The sequence below is a fragment of the Ahaetulla prasina genome, chromosome 16, assembly GCF_028640845.1.
Source record: "Ahaetulla prasina isolate Xishuangbanna chromosome 16, ASM2864084v1, whole genome shotgun sequence".
NCBI classification, from domain to species: domain Eukaryota; kingdom Metazoa; phylum Chordata; class Lepidosauria; order Squamata; family Colubridae; genus Ahaetulla; species Ahaetulla prasina.
Window position 1 is genome coordinate 629,007 of NC_080554.1, and position 26,181 is coordinate 655,187.

General features: G+C 56.1%; 1 protein-coding gene across 1 annotated transcript in view; it reads left to right on the top strand.

Moving 5' to 3' along the window:
- Positions 1-26,181, top strand: part of DAB2IP (DAB2 interacting protein) — a 63,509-nt gene that overhangs the window by 31,299 nt on the left and 6,029 nt on the right. The window contains exons 4-14 of the mRNA XM_058159149.1: positions 15,159-15,312; positions 15,628-15,726; positions 16,210-16,764; positions 18,706-18,850; positions 19,550-19,694; positions 20,233-20,469; positions 21,784-21,985; positions 22,155-22,333; positions 22,815-23,688; positions 25,059-25,199; positions 25,656-25,858. Coding sequence (XP_058015132.1) covers positions 15,159-15,312; positions 15,628-15,726; positions 16,210-16,764; positions 18,706-18,850; positions 19,550-19,694; positions 20,233-20,469; positions 21,784-21,985; positions 22,155-22,333; positions 22,815-23,688; positions 25,059-25,199; positions 25,656-25,858 — 2,934 coding nt within the window. The remainder of the gene's footprint in view (positions 1-15,158; positions 15,313-15,627; positions 15,727-16,209; positions 16,765-18,705; positions 18,851-19,549; positions 19,695-20,232; positions 20,470-21,783; positions 21,986-22,154; positions 22,334-22,814; positions 23,689-25,058; positions 25,200-25,655; positions 25,859-26,181) is intronic.

Here is a 26,181-nt window from a genome sequence, read left to right on the forward strand (position 1 = left end):
GAGGCCTGGGGAAGCCCAGGAAGTGCACATCTGGGCCAGAGGCTGGGGGGGCATCTGAGTGTGTGCACAGCTGGCTCTGCAGAAGCCTCTGAGCTCCCGTGTCAAGAGGGGCAGGCTCTCTAAATCCCCAGCCAGGGTGGTCTTTCTTGGGGGGACACACGGAGGGTTGGTCAGAAGGCTGGGACAACAGTGCAGAATGTGGGGGGGGGGTCATTCTTGGCTCAACACTCAAACTTTTTGGAATATTTAGAAATGGTCACAATCAGGTACTTCGCCTGTCACGGACAAGAACGAGTTGAAATTATATTTGCAAGGAAGGATGTTCATGCGCTTGAAAGAAACCGAGATTGTGCACAGCGGTGCAAAAAATGGGATGGTGCAGATCACCACGGCTGCTGATCCCGGGTGGATTGCCCGATCCACCGGTCCCATCTGAAACCTCCGGGTCTTTTCCTTTCCAAGCAGCCCAAATTCTGAGTCCGTCCCTTTGAGCAGGCCTTGCCCTGGAGAGCTTTTGGGAGGAAATGCTGTACTGCAGGGGCGTCCCCAGGCCACTCAGCCATATTTAGCCTCGGCCGGTGCCCACATCACACTGACCACAGACGGGCCCTATAATTTTCATCTGAGGAAAATCACATCCTGGCTGTCCCTCGAGCTGAAAGCCAGCAGGGGTTGCCGCTTGTCCAGATCAAAGTTCCCTTGGACTGGAGCAGAAGGATGGAAGCTCTTCCAGGAAGGGCGCTGAGCTTTCTTCGATATGCTGAAGGGGCTAAAAGCAGAGTTCTTGGGGGATCCCTCTCCCTGGAGGATTTTGTTGCGACCCTGCACTCCAACGGCTTTTCTCAGGGGTGGAGAGATCACCTTGCATGCCCCAGCAGAATCCACTTGGGGCCACAGCCCACTTGAAGCGATTCCGCATCTCTGCCCTGTGCCGAAGGGAGCTCTCCATTGGCTGCAGTCAGAACCGACCCTCGGTGGAAGACTGCCTGACATCAGCATTAAATCTGCTCCATTAACTTTTAATTTGCAGGCATGCTTTTAATAACAATAATAAAAAACTAAAAACGAGGAAGCTCTGGGGTCTTTAGAATTCAAACAGAAAAGCACCTGCTGCAGAAAAACCCAGACTTCACCATTCTCAATAAGCAAGGCGGGGGGAGGTCTGGATAAGTGGACGTGGCAGTACCCAGAGACTGCAGAAGAGAAGATCACAAAATGCAAAAAAGCCGTAAATAGAAGGGAAAGGACCGTGGCAAAAGAAAGCCAAGATTGGACCGATAGCACTAAGAGCCTTGGGCGCAATCCCAAAACATCTGGAGCACCACTTCAGCACCATCGGCATTGACAAAAGTCCCCATTGGTCAATTGCAAAAGGCAGCTTTGCTTGGAAGAGCTGACATCCCACGACAATAATTTTAATTTTAACATTATTAGGCATCCACATCTGCCTGTCCTGGGTCCTGGGGAAGGACTTGATGGGTGGACCAAAATGCCAAATCCAATCCAAACCTTTGGTTGACCGGGTGATCACTCATCATCATCATCATCTCAGAAGGACAAGTCTCGAACACTGTTGGCTTGGAATGTGCTTTCTCTCTCTCTCTCTCTCTCTCTCTCTCTCTCTCTCTCTCTCTCTCTCTCTCTCACCCTTTCCCTCCTCCCTCTCCCACCCTCCCTCTCCCCCCATCTCTCTCTGTCTCCCTCTCTCTTGCAGTGATGAGTCATCCTCCCCTCCCCACTACCACAAAAGCATCTTTTTGAAAGGAAAACAAAAACTCGCACGCGTTGCCGCCATGTTTGGGATCTGCCACACTCTGCCACTTCACAGATGCCACGAAACTCGCCCACGCTGTTTACTTTCCGGCAGTCTGTCTGTGCCCATTGCCAACTCTTTGCAGATGGGTGTCTCTCTCTTCCAGCAACCTGGATAAACACAAAGAAGCCAGAATTTGCCCAACCCGGATCCGGGCTGTTGTGTGTGCGCGGGTCCAAACTGGGTGGGAGATGGATCTGTGTCTCGGGGGTGTTTCGGGCTGCATTGGCATCTCTTGTACAGGAGGGGCAAGATCGGAAGAGATGGAAGGAGGGGGAACCAACTGCCTTTCTGGTGGGGGGGTTTGTCTTGCAGAATGCCTCCCAGAGGCCTCTGCCACCCTCCAGAGCTGCAGCTGAACAGCCAGGGACTTCCTTGCTCAAGGGTTTTAGAGGGGAAATGGATGGGCAGTCACTTTCCCCAGGCTGAGGCTTTCTGGGCAGGAGCTCCCTCCAGTCCTCTCTAACCAGGTGGCTTAACCAGGGAGCCAGGAACCTCTTCAGTCTGAAGTGACCAGCAGATTGATTCTGTCATCTGCACCTCCATAACTGCCTGGTTTGGTTCTGCAACCCAACAAGACACACACAGACTTCAGAGGATCATTAGAACTGCAGAAAAAAAATTTGCTACTAACCTGCCTTCCATTGAGGACCTGTATACTGCACGAGTCAAGAAGAGGGCCGTGAAAATACTTACAGACCTCTCACATCCTGGACATAAACTGTTTCAACTCCTACCCTCAAAACAACGCTATAGAGCACTGCACACCAGAACAACTAGACACAGGAACAGTTTTTTCCCGAAGGCCATCACTCTGCTAAACAAATAATTCCCTCAACACTGTCAAACTATTCACTAAATCTGCACTACTATTAATCTTCTCATTCTTCCCACCACCCAGCTCCTCCCACTTATGACTGTATGGCTGTAGCTTCGTTGCTGGTATCCTTACGATTTATACTGATATTGTTTCCTGGTTGCTTATTTGTACCCTATGACTATCAATAAGTGTTGTGTCTTATGATTCTTGATGAACGTATCTTTTCTTTTATGTACACCAAGACAAATTCCTTGTGTGTCCAATCAAACTTGGCTAATAAAAATTCTATTCTATTCTATTCTTTCCATTCTATTTATTCTATTCCATATATTCTAGTCTAGTCTAGTCTATTGGCAGAGACGCCCTGAGGGACCTGGGTCTCTTGAAGAAGGGGGCCCCTTCCTCTTCTCCAGCCTGACTTAGGGCTCCCCTCATTCAGGCTCCTTTGGAAGGTGGGGGGGGCTGCCTGTCCCGGAAATGAGATGGCGGGGCGCAGAGCAGGAAGGGGGGGAAGCAGTCAGGAGCAGAGCCGTCGCTGGGACCCTCCTCCTCCGATGCCCCCCACCAGCTGGCAGAGCGCCTCTGAGCATCTGCAGAGAGCTCCGCCGGAGCAGCCCCCTAGAAGCGCGCGCCGGCTCGGCCTCCCCCTCCCTCCCTGTCGGGATTCCCAGCCGGGGTCGAGGAGGGGGCGGGCAGCTGGGCAGACGAGGGGCCGAGCCGATGCGCCTTTGTCTCCTCCCTTCCCGCGGAAGCCGGAGAGGCGAGGCGAGGCGAGGCGGCTGCAGCTGGGGACGGGCTGGGGGCCTCCGCCGCGCGCCCCTTTGCCCAAAGGCTGCCTGCTTGCCCAGCGCTGGGTGGCCGGAGCGCCATGGTGGAGGAAGGCGGCGGCGGCGGCGGCGAGGTGAGACGCCTTCCCTGGGCCGGCGGAGCTTCCCCAGAGGCGGCATCGGCTGCCAAGGTGAGGCGCTGGTTCGGCCGAGTGGAGCCCTGCTTTGGGCCGCGGCAGCCAGGAGTCCGCTCGGGGCGCGGGAGGAGGGTGTCGGAGGCGTCGTCCGGTCGGTCCTTTGCCCGGCCTTTGCCTTCGCCCCAGCAGCCAGAAGCTGCCTTGCCTTTCCCTCCCTTTGGGGGGGGGATCAGCCGGCTGAGGCTTCCTGCTTGCTGGCTGTACCAGGGGTGGGGGGCGGTTTGCTGCGCCCGTGACGGTGCTTGGCGCTGTCCAGCCCGCTCTGCCCCCGGCCGCCCTGGGCCAAGATTGCATTAAAGATACCTGAAAGCTGCAGGCAGGTCGAGGTTCAACAGGAGTTGCTTTTTGCACAGGCCCGGCTGCCAAATTGCTGCTGCTGTTCAAAGCAGACCCCTCCCCTCCCTCCTTGGCATGTTTTCCTATTGCACAAAGTGGTGATGTGTGTGTGTGTGGGAGAGAGAGAGAGAGAGAGGCCTTTGCTGTCCGGATTCTGGGCCTCCCCCTGGTCTCTTTAGGGCAGCTGCTCTAAATATCTGCTGCCATGAGGGGCCGCGGCTGCAGGGTTAAAACAACCCTGCCAGTTTGTCCAGGAGCAGAGCCCCAGCTTCCATTTGTTGTGGTGTCCCAATTCTTGCGGTTCCCACCCTTCCATGTGCTGCTTTGCATCCCCCACCCTGACCGATGGCTCTCGGCCATCTGAGTCAGCTGAGGGAGGTCTGGGGACTCGGCCTTTCCCAGGCAAAGCATCCCGAACAGATGTTTGGACGGATCTTAACCTGCTAAAAAAAAAAAAACAGGTGTTGGAGAGGAGGAGGAGGAACACGCCTCTTCCTCTCTCCCTCCCTCCCTCCCTCCCTCTGCAGGTCGCTCTTTTCCCACAGTGTTGCAACGTCCATTTCCGACCTCAGGTATGGCTTTTATCAGGGCTCCGGGGGTGCTTGCAGGAGATGGTCAGGTGGGGAGGGGCGAAAGGGGGCTGAGGACCCCCTGGCTGAGCATAGCAGGTGGAGCTGGGCTGGGAGTGATGTTGAAGTGGACCGCTGAGAGATTTATGGCAGAGAATGGGACCAGGCAGTCGTGCCAAAAGAGTGATAAACAAATGACTTCATCGGTGTCCACTCAAAGGCGGTGGGGGCCATTGTTGAGCAGGAGACGGTGAGCCTGGTTGGGGGGTGGGCTCCCTTGGTGGGATCCTCCTGGGCTGCTTCTCCCCCTGCCTATTTTTGCCACCTTCTGGGATCACTGAGGCAGCTGGGGGGGGAGGGGGAGAATGCTAAAGAGGATCCTTCACTGGGCAACTGGTGGGAGGGGGTGCAGACCCTGCCCTTGGAAAAGACCCCCTTTGCTGGTCTTGCTGTCGGGAAGTGCCCAGTCAGCTGGCGATGGGCAACGATGGGCAATTGCAGGTTCCTTCCCTGGGTTTTCTGCTCCTTTCCTCTGCTGATCGATTTAGCTTGTTGGTTCTCTTCCCCCTCCCCTTCCCAAAAATCCCCCACTCTCCTGGGGTGGGAAAACAGCCCACCTCGAGATTCCGTCTCCTAGCCAAGGAGCCGGAAGGATCAATAGTCTGGCAGTTGGAGCCATAAAGGCAGGCGAGTCCCAGCCGCGGGATTCGTTCTCGTCTCTTCTGAGCGCGCTCTGAAGCAGTAGCTCCAGGCTTGCTCCTTTCGGAGGGAGAGGGAAGATGGGGGCTGGAGCCGCCGCCGCCGTTTCTCATTAAAGCAGAACTTGTTGGCGTGAAACGTCTCGGGGAGTTGGAAGATCAGCTGTGCGTCACTTGGCTGTGTTTGTCCCCCCAGGTGGAACTGGGCTGTTGGGAAGCCGGGGGAAGGTTTGAGGAGGGGGCCGGGCAGACAGAGTGACCCAGAGACGGTGCTGGGTGGGCTTCACCCAAGGCCAGGATCTCATCGGAGGCTGCATCCCAGGAAGCCCTAAGCTAAGGCTGCCTCCATCTCTGAACAGAGTCGAAGGCCGTCTTACACAGCAAACAAAACAAGCTCACAATCTGCCTTTTACCTAATGCCTCTCTCTATGATTCATCCCTGCTTTGGGGGGGGTTTCGACATCCCTGGACAGAAGTTGCGGTATCAATGTCTAAATAATCAATCCGTTTTCCAAAGAGCTTCGTGCCAGAATAGTCTATCTGAGTATTGAGATGGTTGAAGGTCAACAGCGGTGTCCCCACCACCACCACTCGCTCCCAAAACGGCCTCTGCTCTCTTTCCTTTTTCTGCAAAGCAGAAGTTTTATCTCTAGTGACAAAGTCCAGGCGAAGGAGTTGCCACCTGCTGGGAAGGAAAAAGCGATAAGGGCTTTTTCAAAGGAATTTGAAATTCCTGGGCGTGGCTCTTCAAGCCGCCTCCTCTGGGGGCCGCCACCATCTGGGGGTGCTTGGGGTGCCGGATCTCATGGGGCGATGTCGCCTGGGGCTGGTCAAGTGGGGCCCCGAGAGCGGTTCCTCTGAATCTCCCCCTCCCTCCCATGAATGGAATTGGGAGACGGAGGGGACTGTGAAGGTCATCTAGACCTCCAGTGAAACCAGTTGCAGGAGCTGCTGCTGCTTCTTCCACACTCCAGAGTGCTGAGCCTGCCAGAACTCTTGACAGAAATTCAGCATTGCAGGACGGGGTTTGTTTTGAACCGTTTGCCGGGATTTGTTTGTTTCTTTTCCCCCTCTGAGCGACCAAGAGGTTGCAATGCCTTTTTGTAGAAGTGAGGCTGGAGAAAGCCTCTCTCTGAATTTTGGGCCTCCTGCATGGCCCAGAGGGCGGCCAAAGGCAGTTCCTCTGCCTTTGAATGCCTGGCCCAGCTGGGCCTGGACTGGAGGAAGCCTTTGCTGCCCCTGCCCTGCGCTCCACCTGCACCCATCTCCCTTGCTTCCCAGTGGAATAGAAATCCACCTTCTGCCAAAGGATTTGCAGGGTGGGCAGCTGCGCTCTCTTGATTTCAGACCTCTCTCAATTGTGTACAGCAAGGCTGTCCGTGACCCAAAGGGTCGCTCCGGCATGCAGGTCCCAGCCCTGCTTTCCTTTGGGGGTGGGCCCGAACCCCCTGCCCCCCCCCAGACTAGTTCCACCACCAGTGGGGTCTGACGGAACTGCTGTTCTCCCAAAGGCGGCTTCTGCAGAGGTTGAGTGGGCTGGCTGAACTCCGTCCTTTTTCTGCGGACGGACAGCCTGCCTGCCGGAGGAGTTTCCTGAGGCCAGAAGTGGCTGGGCCGGGAGCCAGGCCCTCGTGCGCAGAGGCCAAAGCCAAACGCTGGCACCATACAAGGAGGTGGGCCGAGGACTCGCGGGCTCACTTCCTGTTTGAGGGCGGGAGGGGGTGCCGCCACCCCCCCCCCGGGCTTCTGGAATGGCAGGGGATCTCCTGGCATGGCAGGGGATCCTTCAGGCTGTGAGGTTGGTTTCCTCCAAAACAAACCTGGGACTTGGCTGGTGAGGGCGGCTGTGGCTGAGGGTGAGGGCGCGCCCAGGGCCTCTTCCTCCCTCCCTCCTTTCCTTGGTCTTTCTCCATCAGGAGCAAGGAAGCTCTTCCCCCCTCCCCAAGGCTCGCAAATAAGAGGTGGGGCAGCTGGGCCCAGCTGGTTGTGCGCCAAGGAGGAAGCCAGCCCCCTGGGCGGGAAACCCAGGAGGTTAGCAAGGGGGCAGGGGAGGGAGGGACCTTCCCCTTTTGCTGATGGGCATGCATGGGAGCCTGGGCACCTCCTTAATGGCTATAGAGCTGCAGCTGTTGGCATTTCTACCTTTTGAGGCATCTGGATCTCTTTGTGGAGGGAATTTTTGAGGTCATTATTTTCTAGGGCTTTTCTCTTTGTCGTCGTTTCCCAAGAGTGGACTTCAAAATAGGTTAGGGGTCAAGAGCCCTGTGAAACATTCCCCCAAGCTTCACTCCTAGTTACTGATCAGCGTTGCTCAAAAAATATTAGGGGTTCGTCTGTGGCTTGTCTCTCTCCCCTTCCCCCTATATCTGTGATTTTTTTTTTTTAAACCCATGGCGAATGTTTAAATTGTTTCCAGGCTTCCAGAGATGGCCCCTCTTTCACTATCCAGGGATAAAGGTGGGGGAGGTGCGGGAGAAGGGAAAACAAACTGACCATCATATTCCAGAATCAGAGTTTTGCAAACAATGGTTGAAAAACTAGGTCACTTTGCATACGATGAGTGTGTGAAATAGTCTTTGGAAGGAAGGAAGAATGTCTGTTTGGGGATGTTCAAATTAGATGCAAATCCCGCAGCATTTAGGATGGATGTTTTCATGGGTGGAGGGAGGACAGAGGGAGGCACCGCCTGCCCAGCCCGGCCTCAAGGTCAGAGTTCGCCCTCTTTCAGCCTGTTAGGAAGCAAAGCTCCGGAAAGCTAAAGAAGATTTCTCCCCACCTCCTTGCTGAGGCTTCCAGATATTCCTGGGCTGCAGATTTGGGTCACATGGCAAAGGATTGGAGGCTCTCGTGTTGCAGCTCCTCCCCTCGCAGGAAAGCGGATGTGGGGTTCCTGACTTGGTCGCTTTGCTTTTCCACAGCTGTGAAGGGATGTTTTGCACCTGGAGAGGGCAGGAACATGGGCGGCTTAGTGCAGTTGAACTCTGGATTCAGCCACAGGAAGTGCTTCTGCTTGTCTTGCTGATGGCTCCTTGGGTTGTTCTTTATCTTGGAAACTGTCCGGGGCCATAGAAATGGACCTTATACATAAATGCAATGAGCTCCTTGGGTCTTTTGGGTGCCACGGAGTCAGGGCAGGTTGTTCAAACGATCGCCTCCTTCTTCAGAGGTGTCTGCGTGGGGTGGGTTTGAAGACCTCAGGATTGAGGGCTGGGGTCTCCTCGAATTTCCCCACTGCCCTTGCGAATGGCGCCAAGCAGCCTCTCGCTGCCAAATTGCTGTGTTTGGCAATCAAACTTTTTCCTCCACGGACACTCGGGAGGCGAGAAGGTTAGAAGGTTACGCAGCACTGCAGTTTTTCTGGGTGTTAATGTGTTGTTTGCCTCTCTCGGTTTGAATGGCAGCAAAGCTGGTGAAGTGTAAGATCAGAGTTGGTTCTGAGCAGAGCGATTTATATGTCTTGTGAAAAGAAAGGAAAGAAAGAGATTAAAAATACTTAAATACACATCCAGCAGAGGGAAAATGCAACTCTGTTTCTTTGTTTTGTAAAATTTTGTTTGTTTTGTAAAGAAAAAAAACAGGAAGGAATTGGTCAGTTAAATTGTTCTTTGAAAAACAGAGGCTGCAATTGGTTCTCTGGGAAACCCCCAAATCTCTCTCCCCCCCCCACCTCCTATTGGCAGTTTAAGGTGACCAGAAGTGGACCCCACGGCCTTAGATTGCCAGTTGTCTTTTTTTGGGGGGGGCGTTATCTAGCTGATATTTTTCTTCCATGTTTTTGATAACTAAAAACCCTTCTACCTGCCAGCCCCAAAGAATCTGTCTGGGCTGCTGCAGCTTCCTTTGCCTCCCCCCCACCCTTCCTGCCTCTGTTTTCCGGGCAATTCATTTTGGCAAGGGGAGGGCCAGGAACTCTGAGAATCCATGTCATTGCTCCACGGTGATTCATTAATGATAAATTAATATCTAGTTTACAAAAGCCTCATGCTGTCAGAGCTGCGTTTCTCAGCCCCTCGCTTGGAAGGCTCTCGGCTTTCTGTGGGGTTGACAGCTCTACCAGGGGCTCAACGCCTGCTTAAAAATTGCTTTGTTGGTCCCCAAAGTAATTTGACGACTCTGTCAGCTATTGATTTAAAAAGAGAGAGAGCGAGAGAGCAAAAAGCAGGCTACCTGAAATTATTCAAGGAAGATTCAGGATGATTTGGGGAGTTAGAGAGAAACTGCGTCTAGGTGTGAAGTTTGACAGGAAGCAAATCTGCTTCTGAGAGGCTTTGGTGAAAAGGTTGATCTGACACCGAAAAGGGAATCCAGTTGAGATTCTTGGCTGGGGCTGTTATGGGGTGGGGTAGGTGGGTGAGGAAGGCGGGCGCTGAATGGAGGGGATTTAGAGGACCATCCTATTTATCAGGTGCCTCTCCAAGAGGAAGCCCCCCTCCCCTCCCCATCCAGCCTAGAACAAAATTATTGCTGGTGGGCAGGCAGCTGCTTGGATGCCAGGGAAGGCTTGTGCCACACGGGGAGGGGAAGGACCCGCCCTCTTTGGGCCAGTTGGTCTCTGACTGTCTGAGACATAACAGGGAGATAAAAAAGCCCAGCAGGATCTATCCGCCTTCAGCTCCTGCTTCTCCAAAATGTTCTCTTTTTCCTCCGCTGCAGCCAAACTTTTCTCCATTTCCCATCTCCCTTTTCTGCCCCCTCCCCTTCCAGATTAGCCAGAGGGACCAGGCCAGGGTGGCAACTGGGAGGGGGCACCCATTCTGCTCCCTTTGGGCTTTTGCCCTTGCCCACCCAACTGGCATTGTAAATAGCAGGCAGGACATATTGCTCTCCTCTGGAAACGACTTTCCTGGTCAGAGGCGAGAGGGAACCAACTGCCAGCCTCACCCAGTTTCGCTGGCAGACCGAACCTGAGGGATTGCCAGGCCTCCCTTGGAGCCCCACCCAGAGTGTGCCCGGGTCAGTCTTCTCCAGCGTGCCAGCCCGGCACTCAAGAGCTGAAGTCCTTTCCTGGGTGGGTGCCAGATCAGGGGAGGCTGCAAATGGTTTTTGAAGTGAAGGAGCAGATAGAGATCTGAAATCCATCCTTCCTTCCTTCCTTCCTCCCCCCCTCTGCCCCTCTCTTTTTCTCTCCTTCAAAACAACAATCTGGGAGTTTAGAGAGCTGGCAATATCCTTGAAGGGTGGACTGACTCTCCCAACCAATTCCAAAATTGAGAAGCAAATATAAATATTTCTGATTCTTCGCCTTGACGTGGGTCCTGGCTTTAAAAAGAGAGGAGGAGACCCAGATTTTCTGATTAAAAGCAGCAGAATGAGAGAGGCCAAGCCAGGGGTTGGGGGGGACTGGAGCCCCCGAATCTCATCAGATTTTTTCTGTATCTTTTCTCAGTTTTGTGGCAGCTTGAAGCTCCTGTGAACACACATGGACACACACGCACGTACACACACATTGCGTGGGCACCCAGCCATTTTCCCGGCTAGCCAGGCTGAACACCAGCCAAGATTTTTGCTCTGCCTGGGAAATAAACAGTGAGCTGGAAATGAGTGGTCATTGGCGCTCTCCGGCTGTTAAATCTGTTTTAAAGAATTCCCTGGTTCTTGGGAAAGCAGACGGTGTGGGAACGGAGGCTACGAACCAGTTCTTGGTGGGCTTCCCTGCCCAGGCGACTATTTCTCTGCCTCTCTGCATCTGGGAGCCTTGAAAAAGGTTGCCCTTGACTGCATTTGCGGGGGGGGCTGTCCTTGTCTTCCATTTCTCCCATGCCTATGCAGTGTCTGACCTAAGGGCGGCAGCCATTGTCTTGTGGCAAGGAGTTCCACAAGCTAATGCTATTTGCTTCTGTTACGGTGGTGGGGCAAACACCCTCCCCTCCTTCTCCCCCTCCACTCCCCGCCTTACCTTGCTGTGCATATTTGGTGAACCACCCTGGGGTCTCTCCTCTTAGTTTCTCCCCACTTCCCCCAACCCGCAGAACAAAATGGCCCAGAGCTGTAAGAGGGTTGTGTGCCAGGGAGGCCGGGCTGCCCCACAGTTCTCTTATTTTGCAAGCAGCTGGAGATCCCTCCTGGCGCTTCCCAGGGACCAAAACCCCCTAAAATGCATCACGGTCCAGAGGGTGAGGTCCCCACTGGCAGGACAGAAACTGACCCACAAGGTCCATCTTGTTCTGTTGTGATGGTTTGGTCTCCTGCCTTAATGGTGCCGTTGGCACTGTGGCCCCCAGCGGCACAGGTGTTGCAGGATGTCCAAAGCCTGTATTCTCCTGGACTTGGGTAGCTGCCTCCACCCCTCTCCTGGGTCTGCCAAGGGGCCGTTTCCTGCCACCGATAGGTGCCCCTGGCTTGCTGAACTGGTTGGGGCACCAGAATTCCTTGCCCTAGAGACGGGAGAACACCCACGCCTGCCTGCCTGCCCGCCTGCCTCCCTCCCTCGGTCAGCACATTCCAGAGGCTGTGGTGGCATCAGAGCCCGCTTGCAAATGGTCTGAGATGGCTCCAGGTCTCTGCGATCGATCAGTCGGCTGGGTCTTTTCCCTTCTTGCCAGATGTTTGGGTTTTAGTTGCTGGGGCCTCGAATTGTCTTGGGATATCCTTGTGGGGGGAGCTGCTCTTTCTGGAGGCCTGGGGGGTGAGCTTGATGGGGTAGCCTTTCTGGGTAGGCTGCGGTGCCTCTTCAAGGCGCAGAAAACCCCTCTGTGTAATTTCTGGGATAGGCGGGGGGGGGAGATGGAGGGAGGAAGCAATGTCCAAGACTGCCAAGGACAGCTAGGTTCTTCGAGGGGGGGTGGCAAAGATGGGCTGGCCCGGCGTACCTGCAGCCGTTAATGGGAGCACCCACGGAGGGGGCTTCTGGAGGCGGCTTCAGTGCACCAGAGAGGCAGAGGGGCTTGGACCCCAGCCAAGGGTCTGTGGCGTTTTCAAAACCAGCCTAGCTCGACTCAGCCGATGGGCTCTGGGAAGCTGCGAGGCAGGAATGCCAGCGATAAATCCCTTTCCTGCTATCATGGCTAATAGCGGATGAGAGGCCGGCCTTCCTGCCCGAGGTTTTCTAATCCCATTTTTTAAAGAAAGCCAGCGGCAGCGTGAATTCTGCAGTGACAAGCACTGCCTTTCGTCTCGCAGACAGAGCCTCCATCCCATGCACGGGGAGGGGGGCCAGGCAGAGTGATTCTCTCCCCCCACCCCCCGTCTTACTCAGAACGCCTGGTCCTCTCTGGGGGTCCTGCCCCTTTCCCACCACTTGCCTTCTGAGCTCAGTTGGAGGTCTCCAACCCCCCTCCCACCTCATCAGCAACTTCCCTACAATCCTCCTCCGTGGGCCATCATCCCATTTGGGGGGGGGGCAGTTTCTCTCTTCTTTGCCGGTGGGGAGGGTCCCCTGTCCGCCCCCCCCATCTCCGTTCCTGCTTTGGATGAGTGAATTTGTAGCTCTTTGGCCCAGAAGTTCGTTCTGTGCCACCCTTCTCTTTGCCCACTTCCTCCAGGCATCCCCTCCGCCTCCTGCCTCCTGCCCGGTTTGAAGCCTCCAGCCTCCCTTGTTCACACACACACACACACGGGGCCCGTGGGGCTGTGAAGAGGGGCATCCTGGCCAGTCCAGGGAGGGGGCCCGGCTTGCCAGTGTGTGGATGTTGACATTAACAGCAGATGTCGCTCCTTTCCCCAGCTACAGAGCGGCCAATCAGCGCCGGCATCATCGGGCTGCCCTTGCTAGCGTCTCTGCCGCCCAGGCAGTGCCGAGAGAGAGGCGAGAAGGGGGTCACAAGGAGGGGTGCGGCGGGAGGGGGACAGAGGCCTGCTTGAGCTGTGCTTTTGGGAAGGAGAAGCTGCCTGTCTCCCGTGGGGCAGATGTTTGGGAGACGGGCACCCCGAGAGGCGGTGCGGTGGAGCAGGACGTCTCTCTGGGTAAGGAGACTGGAGACCAGGGCTGGTGGGAGGGGTGGGGGGCGCTTTTCCACGTCAGAGTCAGAGAGGAAGCTGGGGTGGGGGGACTTTCTTGTTTTGCCAGGCACGGTCTCTCCTCTCTCTTGGGCTGCTTCTGTGCCACCCGGGCCTTTCCTCCTGAGCTACAGGATGGTCCCTGCCCACCCCCTGGCTGTTCTTTGGGGTACCAGAGGAGGGAGCTGGCCAGCCCCCCAGCCCCTGCAGCAAGAGAGCCCGGCAGGAAAGAAATGGGTTAAATTAGGGTTGGTTGAGAGAGAATCGCAGGAGTTTTAATGATGCCCAGTCTTGCTGACTTCACGTCCAGAGGCTGGGCCCTCCTCCGTTCCTGGAAAGCAGTGGCAATTCTGCACTTCTCAGTGCCAGGCGCATCCCAGCCACCACTGGTGGGGTGCAAAAGGCTGCTGTTTGGGGTGCCAGCCAGGGAGCCCCTCCATTCCCAACCTTTCCCTCTTCACAAGAAATGCTTGATAAATTAATTAGCACGTTGCAGATGGGCACAAATAGCTGCCTTCCCTTCGTTTCCGTAGCTCCAAAGTTTAAAGGATGCCTCCCCTGGAAGAGGCATCCTCTCCCGGTGGGAAGCAGGAGGAAGAATGCCTCTTCAGGCTCTTGTTTTGGAACCAATATTTGCTCTCAATCCACACGCCTAGAGAGAGGTGGCTAGAAACATCCATACAACTGCATGTGTTTCCTGTCTGCGTATTTGTTAGTCTAGTCCCGCTTGTGACCATTTCTCTCTCGCGTTTTAATCAATTAACAGATACGGATCGATTAAGCATTGTATTAGAGTAATTCCTTTGCAAGTTTCCCACGTCGCCGGTTCCCTCTCCCCTCTTGGGGGAGGCGGAGGGGGGATTGGGGCAATGCAGTTGCTTGGGGGGCTCTTTGTGGCTTTCTGATTTGCAATTGGCTCTCCGGTCAAGGCTTGTCTCTTCGCTGGTTCTGTGGCACCCAAGTCCCCACTTCCCCCTTCCTGCCGCTTCCTTGGAGAACCAAGATTAGAATCTGGTGGCTGCAAAGTGTTCAGATGACCTACCAGCCCCTCTGTGTGTGTGTGTGTGTGTGTGAGAGAGAGAGAGAGAGATCTGGATCCTGGGTAGCAAAAGAATCAGGTGGTCTGTTTTTGGATAAAGGGCAACTGATGCCTGTAACAACATGTGTTTGTCACAAAAGGTTCTTCCTGGAGGGCTTTCCAATTTGTTCCCCCTCCCACCCCCTCCCATCCCTGAGCCCTCCCCCCAGCTTCTCCCCCCCTCCACACAGCCCAACAATAGCTATTCTTCCTCCCACATTGCCCCACAGAGAGCTTCCTCTCTCTCTCTCTCTCTCTCTCTGGGGAAGAGAAGGGGGCTGGACACACACACACCCCGCCCCTCCTCCTTCCCATCCAAAGTCTTCAAAGGAGCCCAGAGATTGGGAGGTGTGTGTGGGGGTGTTAAATGAGCCCCAGATCACAATCGAGCTCCTATCCTTCCCTCCCCCCAAAAAATGGGCTGGAAAGAACTCACCCTCCAGACAGAGGGAGGACTGTGCTTCTCCGGAGATGCCAAGATGGGTCCCTGAAGTCAAACTTGTCATTTCACAGCTGCCCCCTAGCCCAGTCCAGCCCCCAAAACTCCTTTTCCTGCCAGCCCAGCTCTCCCCCCCCCCCAGTGCCCCACTCAAGGCTTCCTCCACTCTTGGCCACCCTGCTGCTCCGTCCCCTTCCGAATTCCCAGCTTTGCCTCCTTCCCTTTGTTCGGACTTTTCCTTCGGTTTCCGCTGCAGGTGGACTCTCGGTCGCCCGAGTGCCGATGGGTGGGCAAGGCGGGTGATCAAAGGCAGTAAATCTTGGCAGTCACGGCTGCTTCCATGCTGGCCAGGCAGGCTCCTGCTGCAAAATGGGTCTGGGGGAGCTTGGGTAGGACTGCAACGAGGGAAACCTTATTGCAACCCTTGCCTGGGCGGATGGGTGGCTGGAGATGCTGAGTGCTGGAGCCTCTTCTCAGTGCCTTTTCTTCCCCCGCACCCTCCACAGATCCCATCTAATGCCGAGGCTGAAGGAGTCACGTTCCCACGAGTCACTGCTCAGCCCTGGTAGCGCGGTGGAAGCCCTGGACCTCAGCATGGAGGAGGAAGTGGTCATTAAGCCTGTGCACAGCAGTATCCTTGGCCAGGATTTCTGCTTTGAGGTGAGGGTCATGCTGGGGAGGGGGCCAGGAGGGAGGAGGAGGAGCACTGAGGGATGGCTGGACTAGATGCGGATCCTGCTTGATTTTATGATGCACTCTGAAGATTAAGCATGAAACCTCCACAGCCAGAGGCAGTCTATCTCACTATCAACTTCATGAGGGTAGACTCGGGAAAGGGGGCTGTTTTTTGATGGTACTTCCCGAACTTTGGATCCCGTTGGCCCATCAGTATCCAACCGATGAGGACCTGAGGGGGTTGCTTTTTCTTTCTTGCCCAGAGACCCCCACGGCCATCAGCTCTCTCTCCTCTCGCAGGTGACAACATCGTCTGGGAGCAAATGCTTTTCCTGCCGGTCTGCAGCAGAACGCGACAAATGGATGGAGAATCTGCGACGAGCCGTGCACCCGAACAAGGTAGTGTTAGGGAAAGGTCTTTAGCGAGATGTCCCTTGTTTGTTCTCCCCAATTTTCCAACTTCCTTTAAAGGAGAAGGCTAGCAAAGATAACAGATCTCATAGTCTAGTAGAATGTCAGTTCACTGAACGCTTTGGAAAAGGTTCATGTCTGTTAAATCTAAGAGTCCACTAAATCCAAGTGTCCATTAAATACAAATGTCTGTTAAATACAAATGTACAGCATTGGTGTCAGTTTAGTCTACCTATATATAATTGATGTAAATGGCATTATTTGCACAAGCGTCTCGACCCAATTGGGACATTTCTCTGATGTATCTGAATATTCAGTAAACCAAGGGTTCACTGAATATTATCCAGAAGTTGTTTTGTTAGGAAGATGGATGAAAATTCTCAAGGGTAGAGATTGTTGGTCTGTTGAGATCCCTTTATGTATCTATGCAGATGTAAGCCCATAGTCACTTGTTCTGCATCTCCTTCCCAGGACAACAGTCGGCGAGTGGAGAACATGCTCCAGCTGTGGATTATCGAAGCCAAAGAACTGCCCGCGAAGAAGCGTTACCTGTGCGAACTCTGCCTGGACGAGGCGCTCTACGCCCGCACCACCTGCAAGCTGAAAACGGACAATGTCTTCTGGGGGGAGCACTTTGAGTTCAACAACCTCCCGCCCCTGCGGGGTATCGCCGTCCACTTGTACAAGGAGACGGACAAGAAGAAGAAGAAAGACAAGACCAACTTCATTGGGCTGGTCAGCATCCCGGCTGGCTCCGTCACAGGGCGCCAGTTCGTGGAGAAGTGGTACCCAGTCGTGACTCCCAACCCCAGCAAGGGCAAATCCGGGGGGCCCATGATCCGCATCAAGTCACGCTACCAGAGCATGAGCGTCCTCCCCATGGAAACGTACAAGGAGTTTGCGGAATACGTCACCAACAACTACATGGTTCTCTGCTCCGTGCTGGAGCCACTGCTCAGCGTCAAGAACAAGGAGGAGATGGCCTCGGCTTTGGTCCACATCCTGCAGAGCACGGGGAAAGCCAAGGTAAGGGCGGGGAGGCTCCCACGGGGCACACACCCTCACAGGAGACAAACCCAGCTTGGGCAACCGTCTACAAACCATCACCTCCCCATCACGTCCCTTGAATCGTTTCGGACTTTGCGGGGTTGAATTAAATTGTGACAGAACTGTTGTACCCAGAAGAGACGGAGGGTGTGAAGGTCTTGGCAGGTGGGCCTGAGTCCCTGTTCCCCCACTTCCTTTCGTTGTGCTGTCTGGACTGCTGTTCCTGGGACAACCCCCCCCCTTCCCCACTTCCACCCTGAGGAAGGATGAGGCAGCCCATCGGCCCCTGCGGGAAGGGCTGCTGGGAGAGGGAGTCCTCTGGATTTCTTGAGAGCTGCCGGGTTGTCGGTGCTCTCAACCACCCGGCTGATTCTGCCAGGCTCCCCTTCCAAGCAAGGAAGCACGGCAGCAGCCCTGGGCATTCGCAGGAGGGGCAACCTGGGGCAGGTGTGTTCTCGGGACCCCTCCCCATGGATAGAATGCATAGCCAACCCTTACAAGGACCCCTCTGCCTTGTTGACACCTCGAAGAAGAGCGCTGGAGTTCACTGGCCACTTGTAAATCACACTAGCCCGGCGGCTGCCTTCCGCTCAGCCCCCTCCTCTCAGAGTGAGGAGGGGGGTTGGGTAATATTTCTTGCAAGAGCTGTTAGTCCAGCTAATTATGGCTTTAATCAATTTTACGAGCGCAGTCAAGGTCCTCCTTGTAATCTGCCCTTCTGAGAGGTGTGAGTGGCGGCCAGGGAGTTAGCTCGTGTATCCTCCCCCCTCCTCACTCTGGTCCCCACGAAAGCCCTTTGGGGTCCCTGCTGGGGCCCCTTTGCCTGGGAGCCCTGAAGCTGCTGCTGGGCCCTGGTGCATCCCCCACCTGGTCGTTCCCTTGCCAGCTGGACGTGAAACGCACACAAACTGCATTGTGTTTGCCGCTGTTCTAGGTGAAGCTGCCGCTCAGATAGATTGCATTAGCATAGAGGGGCTTCAAAGGGTTTCGAGGGGAGAACTTGACATAGTAACATATTGGAGCCAATGCATGGATTAGGCTGATGGGCACTGGAGTTCCACGCGGGTCAGTGACAGGGTTCCTTCCCTTCCCTACCACCCTCACGATGTCCCCGGGTGGGGTGGCACTGCCCCACTGAGCCCCTTGGGGTGGGGCTGCTACCTCCAGAGAAGCCGGCTGCCTCCTGTCCTGGGGGGCTTGGGCATTTCGAGGAGATGGCTGCCATTTGCTGAAGCAGGGAAACAAGACAGCCTGGGGAAAACGAGAGGCAAACCATCGGGAACCAGAGAATGTTTTGAGGAGGGGGTGCGAAGCCAGCCACACACTCTGCCCGGCTTTCAGGGCTCATAACCCCTCTTGGTCCTAATAGCTCCTTGCTCGTAAAATCTGCCGAGTCTGCAAAGCTCAGAGCCCCCAAGGGGGAAAGCATTGCTGTGAGACCCCCCCCTCCCCATTTCTATCCCTGCAGAATTACTTGGGGAGGAGCAGGTGAAGGAGAGGAGAGGAGAGAGAGAGAGAGAGAGAGAGAGAGAGAGAGAGAGAGAGAGAGAGGCTCCGCAGGGAGGTTGGGGCTCATCCCTGAACTCGGCTCTTCAAAATAATCTCCTTTCCAAGCGCTTCCCATCCGCCTTCACACACACACAAGCACACACGGAGAAGGAAGGCAGTTTCCAGTCCTGCCAGAAGTGGACCAGGGGGGCTGCAAGAATTTGGGTGGCTGCTGCCCCCCAAATACGTGACCAGCAGAGACCCCGTGATGCAGAAGCTTAGAGGCCCTCCAGGCAGGGAGGGAGGGAGGGAGGGAGAGAGAGGGAGGGAGTGAATGGGGTGGGGATAGGCAGTGCCCCCTGTGCCCGGCTGTCCCCCTAGCACCCATCAGGCTTGGCCCTTTCCCACCCTAGTGGACCTTCTCCTTCCCAGGACTTCCTGACGGACCTCATGATGTCCGAGGTCGACCGCTGCGGGGAGAACGAGCACCTGATCTTCCGAGAAAACACACTGGCCACCAAAGCCATTGAGGAGTACCTGAAGCTGGTGGGGCAGAAGTACCTGCAGGACGCCTTAGGTAAGGCGGTGGGGGGATCGGGCCCTGCCTGCCCCTTCCCCTCCATAGGGGCTTTCCCAAGCTTTGGGGCAGCTGCTGTTGAACCTGACGGAAGGCGGAGCTTCTCCAGTTCCATTGCAGAACTCTGCAGTTCCTTGCAGAGCTGAGTTGCTGCGTGCGGGGACTTCCCCCCTGAGATGCTGGCTTTCCAGCCCCAGCCAAGAGGCATTGAGGACAGGGTGCTCAGCAACCCTTCTTGCCCACCGAAACGAAATCTTCTCCTAACCTTCCCGGCTGTTCACAGCTAGGAATCGCCAGAAGGCTTGTGGCCCTCAGCTGCTTTGCTGTGCGGCTTCTGGCTCGACTTCCTTGGGATCTGCTCGCTCTAAGCCGAGACAGCAAAGCCAATTTCTGCTTTGGGGGGGGGGGGCAGGAGCAGGCGGGGGCAGCATGGAACCCGTGAAATGGAGGCGTTTGGTTTTGGGCTCGGGGAGGGGGGCTTTTGCGTTGGGAGCCTGTCACTGGAAGAACTTCCACAGTGTCTTGTTTACATCGCTCCCCTGTTCCCCTCTCTAGATTGGCAGCAGTCATGAGGACCAGTAACTTGATTTGCCCCAGGGTGGTGCTTCAGAAGCCCCTTAGCTTTCTTTCCTTGGGCTCCCCTAGAATCAGGGGCTTCACTGGCTTCCGTTTATTTTTTCCCCCTCCCTGCACTCGCAGGAGAGTTCATCAAGGCGCTGTACGAATCGGACGAAAACTGCGAGGTGGATCCCAGCAAGTGTTCCTCTTCGGATCTCCTGGAGCACCAGAGCAACCTGAAGATGTGCTGCGAACTGGCCTTTTGCAAGATCATTAACTCGTACTGGTAGGTGGGTTGCGCTGCCAGAGTTTGCTTGGGGGTGGGAGGGGGATGCGGGGAGAGACAGGCAGGAGTTTGCTTCGACCCCAGAGAGGTTGGGGGGCAGGCAGTGTCCCCGGAGGGCTGCTCTGTCCACGCTGGCTGCTGGCTGCATTTCCTCCCTTGGCCGTGGATGGGGAGATTGCAAAGCAGCCAGGAGATGGCCAACTGATCCGGCTCGCTCTTGGGCTTTTAATAGCTTCTCCTGTGGCCAAACCACCAGAGCAGTGGTCAGACGCAGGAGCAGAGGATCTTGAGGGATCTGGCAGCCTCTGGGCCAGGAGTCTCCAAACTCGGCAACTTTAAGACTGGTGGACTTCAACTCCCAGAATTCCTCAGCCAGCCATGCTTTGGGACTCAGCTTTATTTTTGGAGAGATGCCCAGGTGGCAGTGCCTACGTTTTCCTCCAGATGCCCGGGGCCCAGAAAGGGAACATGGGCATCCCCTGGGGGCAGCCATTCCTCCCACGAAGCCCCTCTCTAACCGGCCTCCCTCTCTCCGCAGCGTCTTTCCCCGGGAGCTGAAGGAGGTTTTCGCCTCATGGCGCCAAGAGTGCAGCAGCCGCGGCCGGCCGGACATCAGCGAGCGGCTGATCAGCGCCTCCCTCTTCCTCCGCTTCCTCTGCCCGGCCATCATGTCGCCCTCCCTCTTCAACCTGCTCCAGGAGTATCCGGATGACCGCACTGCCCGGACCCTGACCCTCATCGCCAAGGTCACCCAAAACCTGGCCAATTTTGCCAAGTAAGGCTCCTCTGGGTTGATCAGCTGATTTTAGGGGGGTGGGGGTCATTGAGTGGCCAGTTTGGCACTGTCAGTTTCATCCCGTGAGATCATAGGGACTAGAAACCTGAAAGTGTCAAGATTCCCAAGCACCTGCCTTTGGTTCTCCGCTACTCCTCATTTCCAATTCGGGGTTTGGTCTAAAAGGGAAGAACTCATCTCCCTCCCCAGCCTTCTGCACACACAGACACTTCTCCCCCCCCCCCCATTATGAATTTTTTAAAGCCTCTGAAAGTGAGAAAAACATTTGGGGGGGGGGAGAACGACACAGATCCCAGCCACCCTACCAGCTTGCTACTTAAGTCCAGAGCTTTGCTGGAAACAAATCCTTCCACTGGCTTTCCTGACTAGTTCTGAGCTGCTTATCCTTAAAAAAAAGAAAGAGAGAGAGAGAGAACGAAAGAGACAGAGACAGAGAGAGAGAAAGAAAGAAAGAGACAAAGAGAGAAAAAGAGAATGAAAGAGAAAGAGACAGAGAGAAAGAGAGAGAGAGAATGAAAGAGAAAGAGACAGAGAGAGAAAGAAAGAGACAAAGAGAGAGAAAGAAGAAGAAAAAGAGGAAGAAAGAGAAAAGAGAAAGTGAAAGAAAGAGACAAAGAGAGAAAAAGAGAATGAAAGAGAAAGAGACAGAGAGAAAGAGAGAGAGAGAATGAAGAGAAAGAGACAGAGAGAAGAGAGAAAGAGAGAGAAAGAAGAAGAAAAGAGGAAGAAAGAGAAAGAGAAAGTGAAAGAAAGAGACAAAGAGAGAAAAAGAGAATGAAAGAGAAAGAGACAGAGAGAAAGAGAGAGAGAGAATGAAAGAGAAAGTGAGAAAGAAAGAGAAAGAGAAAGAAAGAGACAGAGAAACAAAGAGAGAGAAAGAAAGAGAGAGAGAAAGAAAGACAGAGAGAAAGAAAAAGAGAGGAAGAAAGTGAAAGAAAGAAACAGAGAGAAAAAGAGACAGAGAGAGAAAGAGAGAGAGAAAGAGAGATCATAGACCCGCAATGATGCAACCTCCAAAATTCAGGGCCGGGCACCGTGTGGTTCTGCCTGGCTGTGCCCACTCACTCCCTTCTCGCGATCGGTGCTTAGGGTTGACATTTGCCCTAAGCGGGGAGCACTGTGGCTGCTCCCCCACCCCACAAGCCTGCCTGGCCCAGGTTCCCCATTTACACTGCGCCTTCCCTGCTCCTTAAAGTGCCCACCTTGCCTGGCTTTGCCAGCTTGGAGACGGCAGTTAAATTCCTGCCGGGCGTTAGCCAGGTTCCGATCGTCCTCCTCTGCCTTGGGCCGCAGGTTTGGGAGCAAGGAAGAGTACATGTACTTCATGAACCAGTTTCTGGAGCACGAATGGACGAACATGCAGCGCTTTCTCCTGGAGATCTCCAACCCAGAGACCATCTCCAACACGGCCGGCTTTGAGGGCTACATCGACCTGGGCCGGGAGCTGGCCACTCTGCACTCCCTGCTCTGGGAGGTGGTGGCACAGCTGGATCAGGTAATGCCCTTCAGGGCACAGCAAAAGGTTGGGGAGACCCACATCCAAAACAGCCCCCGAAGGGCCGGGCGGGGCTTCCTTGGCGCCAAGGGTGCCAGCTGTGACGACTCCGAAGCGCTGTGGCTGGAGGCCTTTCGAGAAATGGACCTTGGTTTTTCCTCCCTTGCAGAACACGGCCACCAAGCTGGGTCCCTTGTCGCGCCTCCTCAGGGACGTCAACGGCGCTCTGAGCAACCCGTCCTGCGTGCAGGTCTCGGTCACGAGCGACCCGGCCGCCTCCACCCCAAATGCTGGCAACGGCATCTCTGTGGGGCTCCAGAAGATGGTCCTTGAGAGCGACCTGTCTGGGTAAGAGCGGACAGGCTGGTCTGGCGGTGGGAGCCAGGGAGGGGTGGCAGGGAGGCGGTCCTGGGCCTGGTGAGACCCCCGTGCGCTCTGGGGACCCTAAAGTGGAAGAGGCTGAGGCTGACGGGCAGGCGGGCGGGGGGCAGAGGCAAAGTTTAATCGCACAGGCCAAAGACACACACGGCACCTGCTGTCAAGAACAGACACCTTGGCAATGCTCCACAGGACAGTGAATAATGGTGGGCGAGGGTCCCTGAGGGTGCAAAGCTCTCCGGGGTGGATTCCTGGCAGTAGCAGCATGTTCTTCACCTGAGCATGGCGGATGTGATGCGCTTGCTTGCTTGCTGTCCTCTGCGGAGCGCGTTTCTCTCTCTCTCTGTCTCGCTGCCGTTTCTCCTTTTCTTCTTCTTCTTTGTCGTCGTCTTCTTCTTCTCTTCCTCCTCCTCCTTCCTCTTCTCCTTATGCATTTTTATTTCCCCCACAGTCTGATAGATTTCACACGGTTACCGTCTCCAACCCCTGAAAACAAGGACTTGTTTTTTGTCACAAGGTCTGTGGGGGCTCAGCCGTCACCCGCCCGGAGCTCCAGCTACTCGGAGGCCAATGAGCCCGACGTCCAGATGGCCAATGGCAGCAAGAGCCTCTCCATGGTGGACTTGCAGGACAATCGTCTTTTGGACGGCGGGGGCGGTGGGCTGGGGGCTGCCGAAGCGCTTCCCGAGAGCCACCCCTCCGCCGGGCAGGCCTGGGGCACGCGGACTCAACAGAGCGGCGCAACGGGCACTGCCACCGTGCGCCGCTCCGCACAGACGCCCACCACCCCCAACGCCGAGAACGCCCCTGGCCGGCCGCAGCTGCTGGCCCCCCTCTCCTTCCAGAACCCCGTCTACCAGATGGCGGCCGGCTTGCCGCTGTCCCCCCGGGGACTGGCCGACTCGGGCTCCGAGGGCCACAGCTCGCTCAGCTCCCACAGCAACAGCGAAGACTTGGCGGCGGCCACCAAGCACGGGTTCGGCAACCCCAGCGTCCCAGAGGACTTTGCCCGGCGTGCCGGAGAACTGGCCCGCCGGCAGCTCTCTGTCACCGAGAAGGGCGGGCAGCCGACGATGCCCCGGCAGAACAGTGGCGGCCCCCAGCGGCGGATAGACCAGCCCCCGCCCCCGCCCCCTCCCCCGCCCATCACTCGGGGCAGGACCCCTCCTTCCTTGCTGAGCACCTTGCAGTACCCCCGGCCGGCCAGCGGGGGCCTGCTTTCCTCCTCGCCTGACTGGCCAGGCAGCGGTGCCCGCCTGCGCCAGCAGTCCTCCTCTTCCAAGGGAGACAGCCCCGAAATGAAACAGCGCACCATGCACAAGCAGGTGAGTGGGGCAGCCCGGGGGCCATGGGGAGGCGGGCCAGGCCATGAGTCCCACAGAGCCCCTCTAATGCACACTGGCTTCTACCCCCCGTCTCCTGGGTCTCTGCTGCCCACGTTGGCCTCACTGGCCACCCGTCTCTGCCCGCTGCTCACCCAGCACAGAGGATGCCCATTTGAGATCTCGTGTGTGCTACGTCTGCCCACTCCAGAGGAGCCATATCTGTCACCAGCCCTGGGACCACAGTGGGGGGAGCTGAACTGCCTTCCGCCCCGCCCCTCCCGCCCATCACTCGGGGCAGGACCCCTCCTTCCTTGCTGAGCACCTTGCAGTACCCCCGGCCGGCCAGCGGGGGCCTGCTTTCCTCCTCGCCTGACTGGCCAGGCAGCGGTGCCCGCCTGCGCCAGCAGTCCTCCTCTTCCAAGGGAGACAGCCCCGAAATGAAACAGCGCACCATGCACAAGCAGGTGAGTGGGGCAGCCCGGGGGCCATGGGGAGGCGGGCCAGGCCATGAGTCCCACAGAGCCCCTCTAATGCACACTGGCTTCTACCCCCCGTCTCCTGGGTCTCTGCTGCCCACGTTGGCCTCACTGGCCACCCGTCTCTGCCCGCTGCTCACCCAGCACAGAGGATGCCCATTTGAGATCTCGTGTGTGCTACGTCTGCCCACTCCAGAGGAGCCATATCTGTCACCAGCCCTGGGACCACAGTGGGGGGAGCTGAACTGCCTTCCGCCCCCCTCCCCCCAAAGCACCTCTGCCTTTTCTTATCAGTTAATGCTGTAAATCTTGGAGCTGTTTGCTCACCTTCAGCCCCGTCAATCTCTGCCTGAAGCTCAAATAAGGGCCATGCTGCCCCTTGAAAGTATGGCTCAGCTTTTGGGTCCCACGATGGCTGCTCCGTGGACTGGGGTCTTCCCCAGACGGATGTCCCACTCCCATTTCTACCTCTTCGTGGGAAGGCTTGCAATTTGCATCTCTTCTTGGGGTTCTTGGCTTCCCCTCCAAGAAAGCCGGCCACCTGTGGCTGATCCCCCTCTCAATTGTCCACATATTAAAAGCCCCCCCCAACAGAACATCTGAAGGGGGTCTCTGCTTCAGCTAAAGCAAAGCATCTGAAACTATGTGAGATGCCCACCTCCCTCACTGGAACCCGTGCAAAGCCGGGACCCCTGTCGAACCCAGCCTTCCCATCCCTGGCAGCCTCCAGGCGTGCCAACTTCCATGTCCAAGAGCACCCCCACACCAGCAGGGCCGAACCCCCACTCGGAGTGAGAGGGCCATTCTCCACCCCCCTCTGCTCCCCCAAGGGCATCGTGTCCACTTCACTTCCGCCTTATGCCTCCTTTTCTCCCCGCGGTGCCTTCCTTGCAGGCCCCTTCTCCGGTGAACCCCAATGCGCTGGACCGCACGGCCGCCTGGCTCTTGAACATGAACGTGCAGTTTCTGGAAGAGGAAAACGTGGAGGCGGAATGCAAGCTCAGGAGTAAAGACGAGCTCAGCCAGGAGGAAAAGGTAACGGAGAAACCATGGTTGTTTTTCCTTCTGAGCTCCTGGTCCTGGGAAGACCGAGAGACGCTCAGCCTCAAGGCCCTGAACTAGCTGTAAAAATTCATCCCTTGGACTTCCTCCACCCGCTCCCACTTCCTTTGCCCTTTCTGCACTTCCCTCTCGCTTGCCCTGCTCACCCCATTCTCCCGGGGGTGCCCCGCCAAGCATATTTAGGAGTTCAGGAGTGAAACGAGGAGACCTTGGTGCTGTCTGAGCTTGGTGGTTTCACTTGCAAACGTTTCACGACCCAACTAGGGAACATCATCAGTGCTAGAAAGGAGGGGGGTTCTTGCATTCCCTTCTCGCCTCGATAGTAGGACAGACCCGTGCCTGCTTTCAAAGAGGGGGGGCTGCTGCTGTGGCACAGCTGGTCTAGCCCTGCCTTTCCTCCCTTCCCCTTTGCCCCCCTCCCCCGCCCAGTATCAGCAAGATATGGCAGTGCTGCAGGACAAGCTGCGCCAATCTGCCAAGAAGCTGGAGGAGTACGAAGTGCGCTTCCGGTGCCAGGAGGAGGGCACGCAGAAGCTGGCGCTAGAGTACCAAGCCCGGCTGGAGGAGAGCGAGGAACGGCTGCGGAGGCAGCAAGAAGACAAGGAAATACAGATGAAGGGCATCATCAGCAGGTAAGTAGGTGGGGGGACATCCTTGCTCTGTGCCCCCCACAAAAGGCACAGGGGATGCCTCCAGGGGCCCCATTCCGACCAGCATAGCCCACGCACAGGGGTGAAATCCAGCAGGTTCTGAGAGCTTCTGGAGAACCGGTAGAGGAAATTTTGAGCAATTCGGAGAATTGGCAGATGCCACCTCTAGCTGGCCCCAGAGTGGGGTGGGAATGCATATTTTGCAGTATCCTTCCCCTGCCGTGCCCACCAAGCCACACCCACAGAACCGGTAGTAAAAAAAATTGGATTTCACCACTGCCCACGCGGGTCTGGCATTTACACCT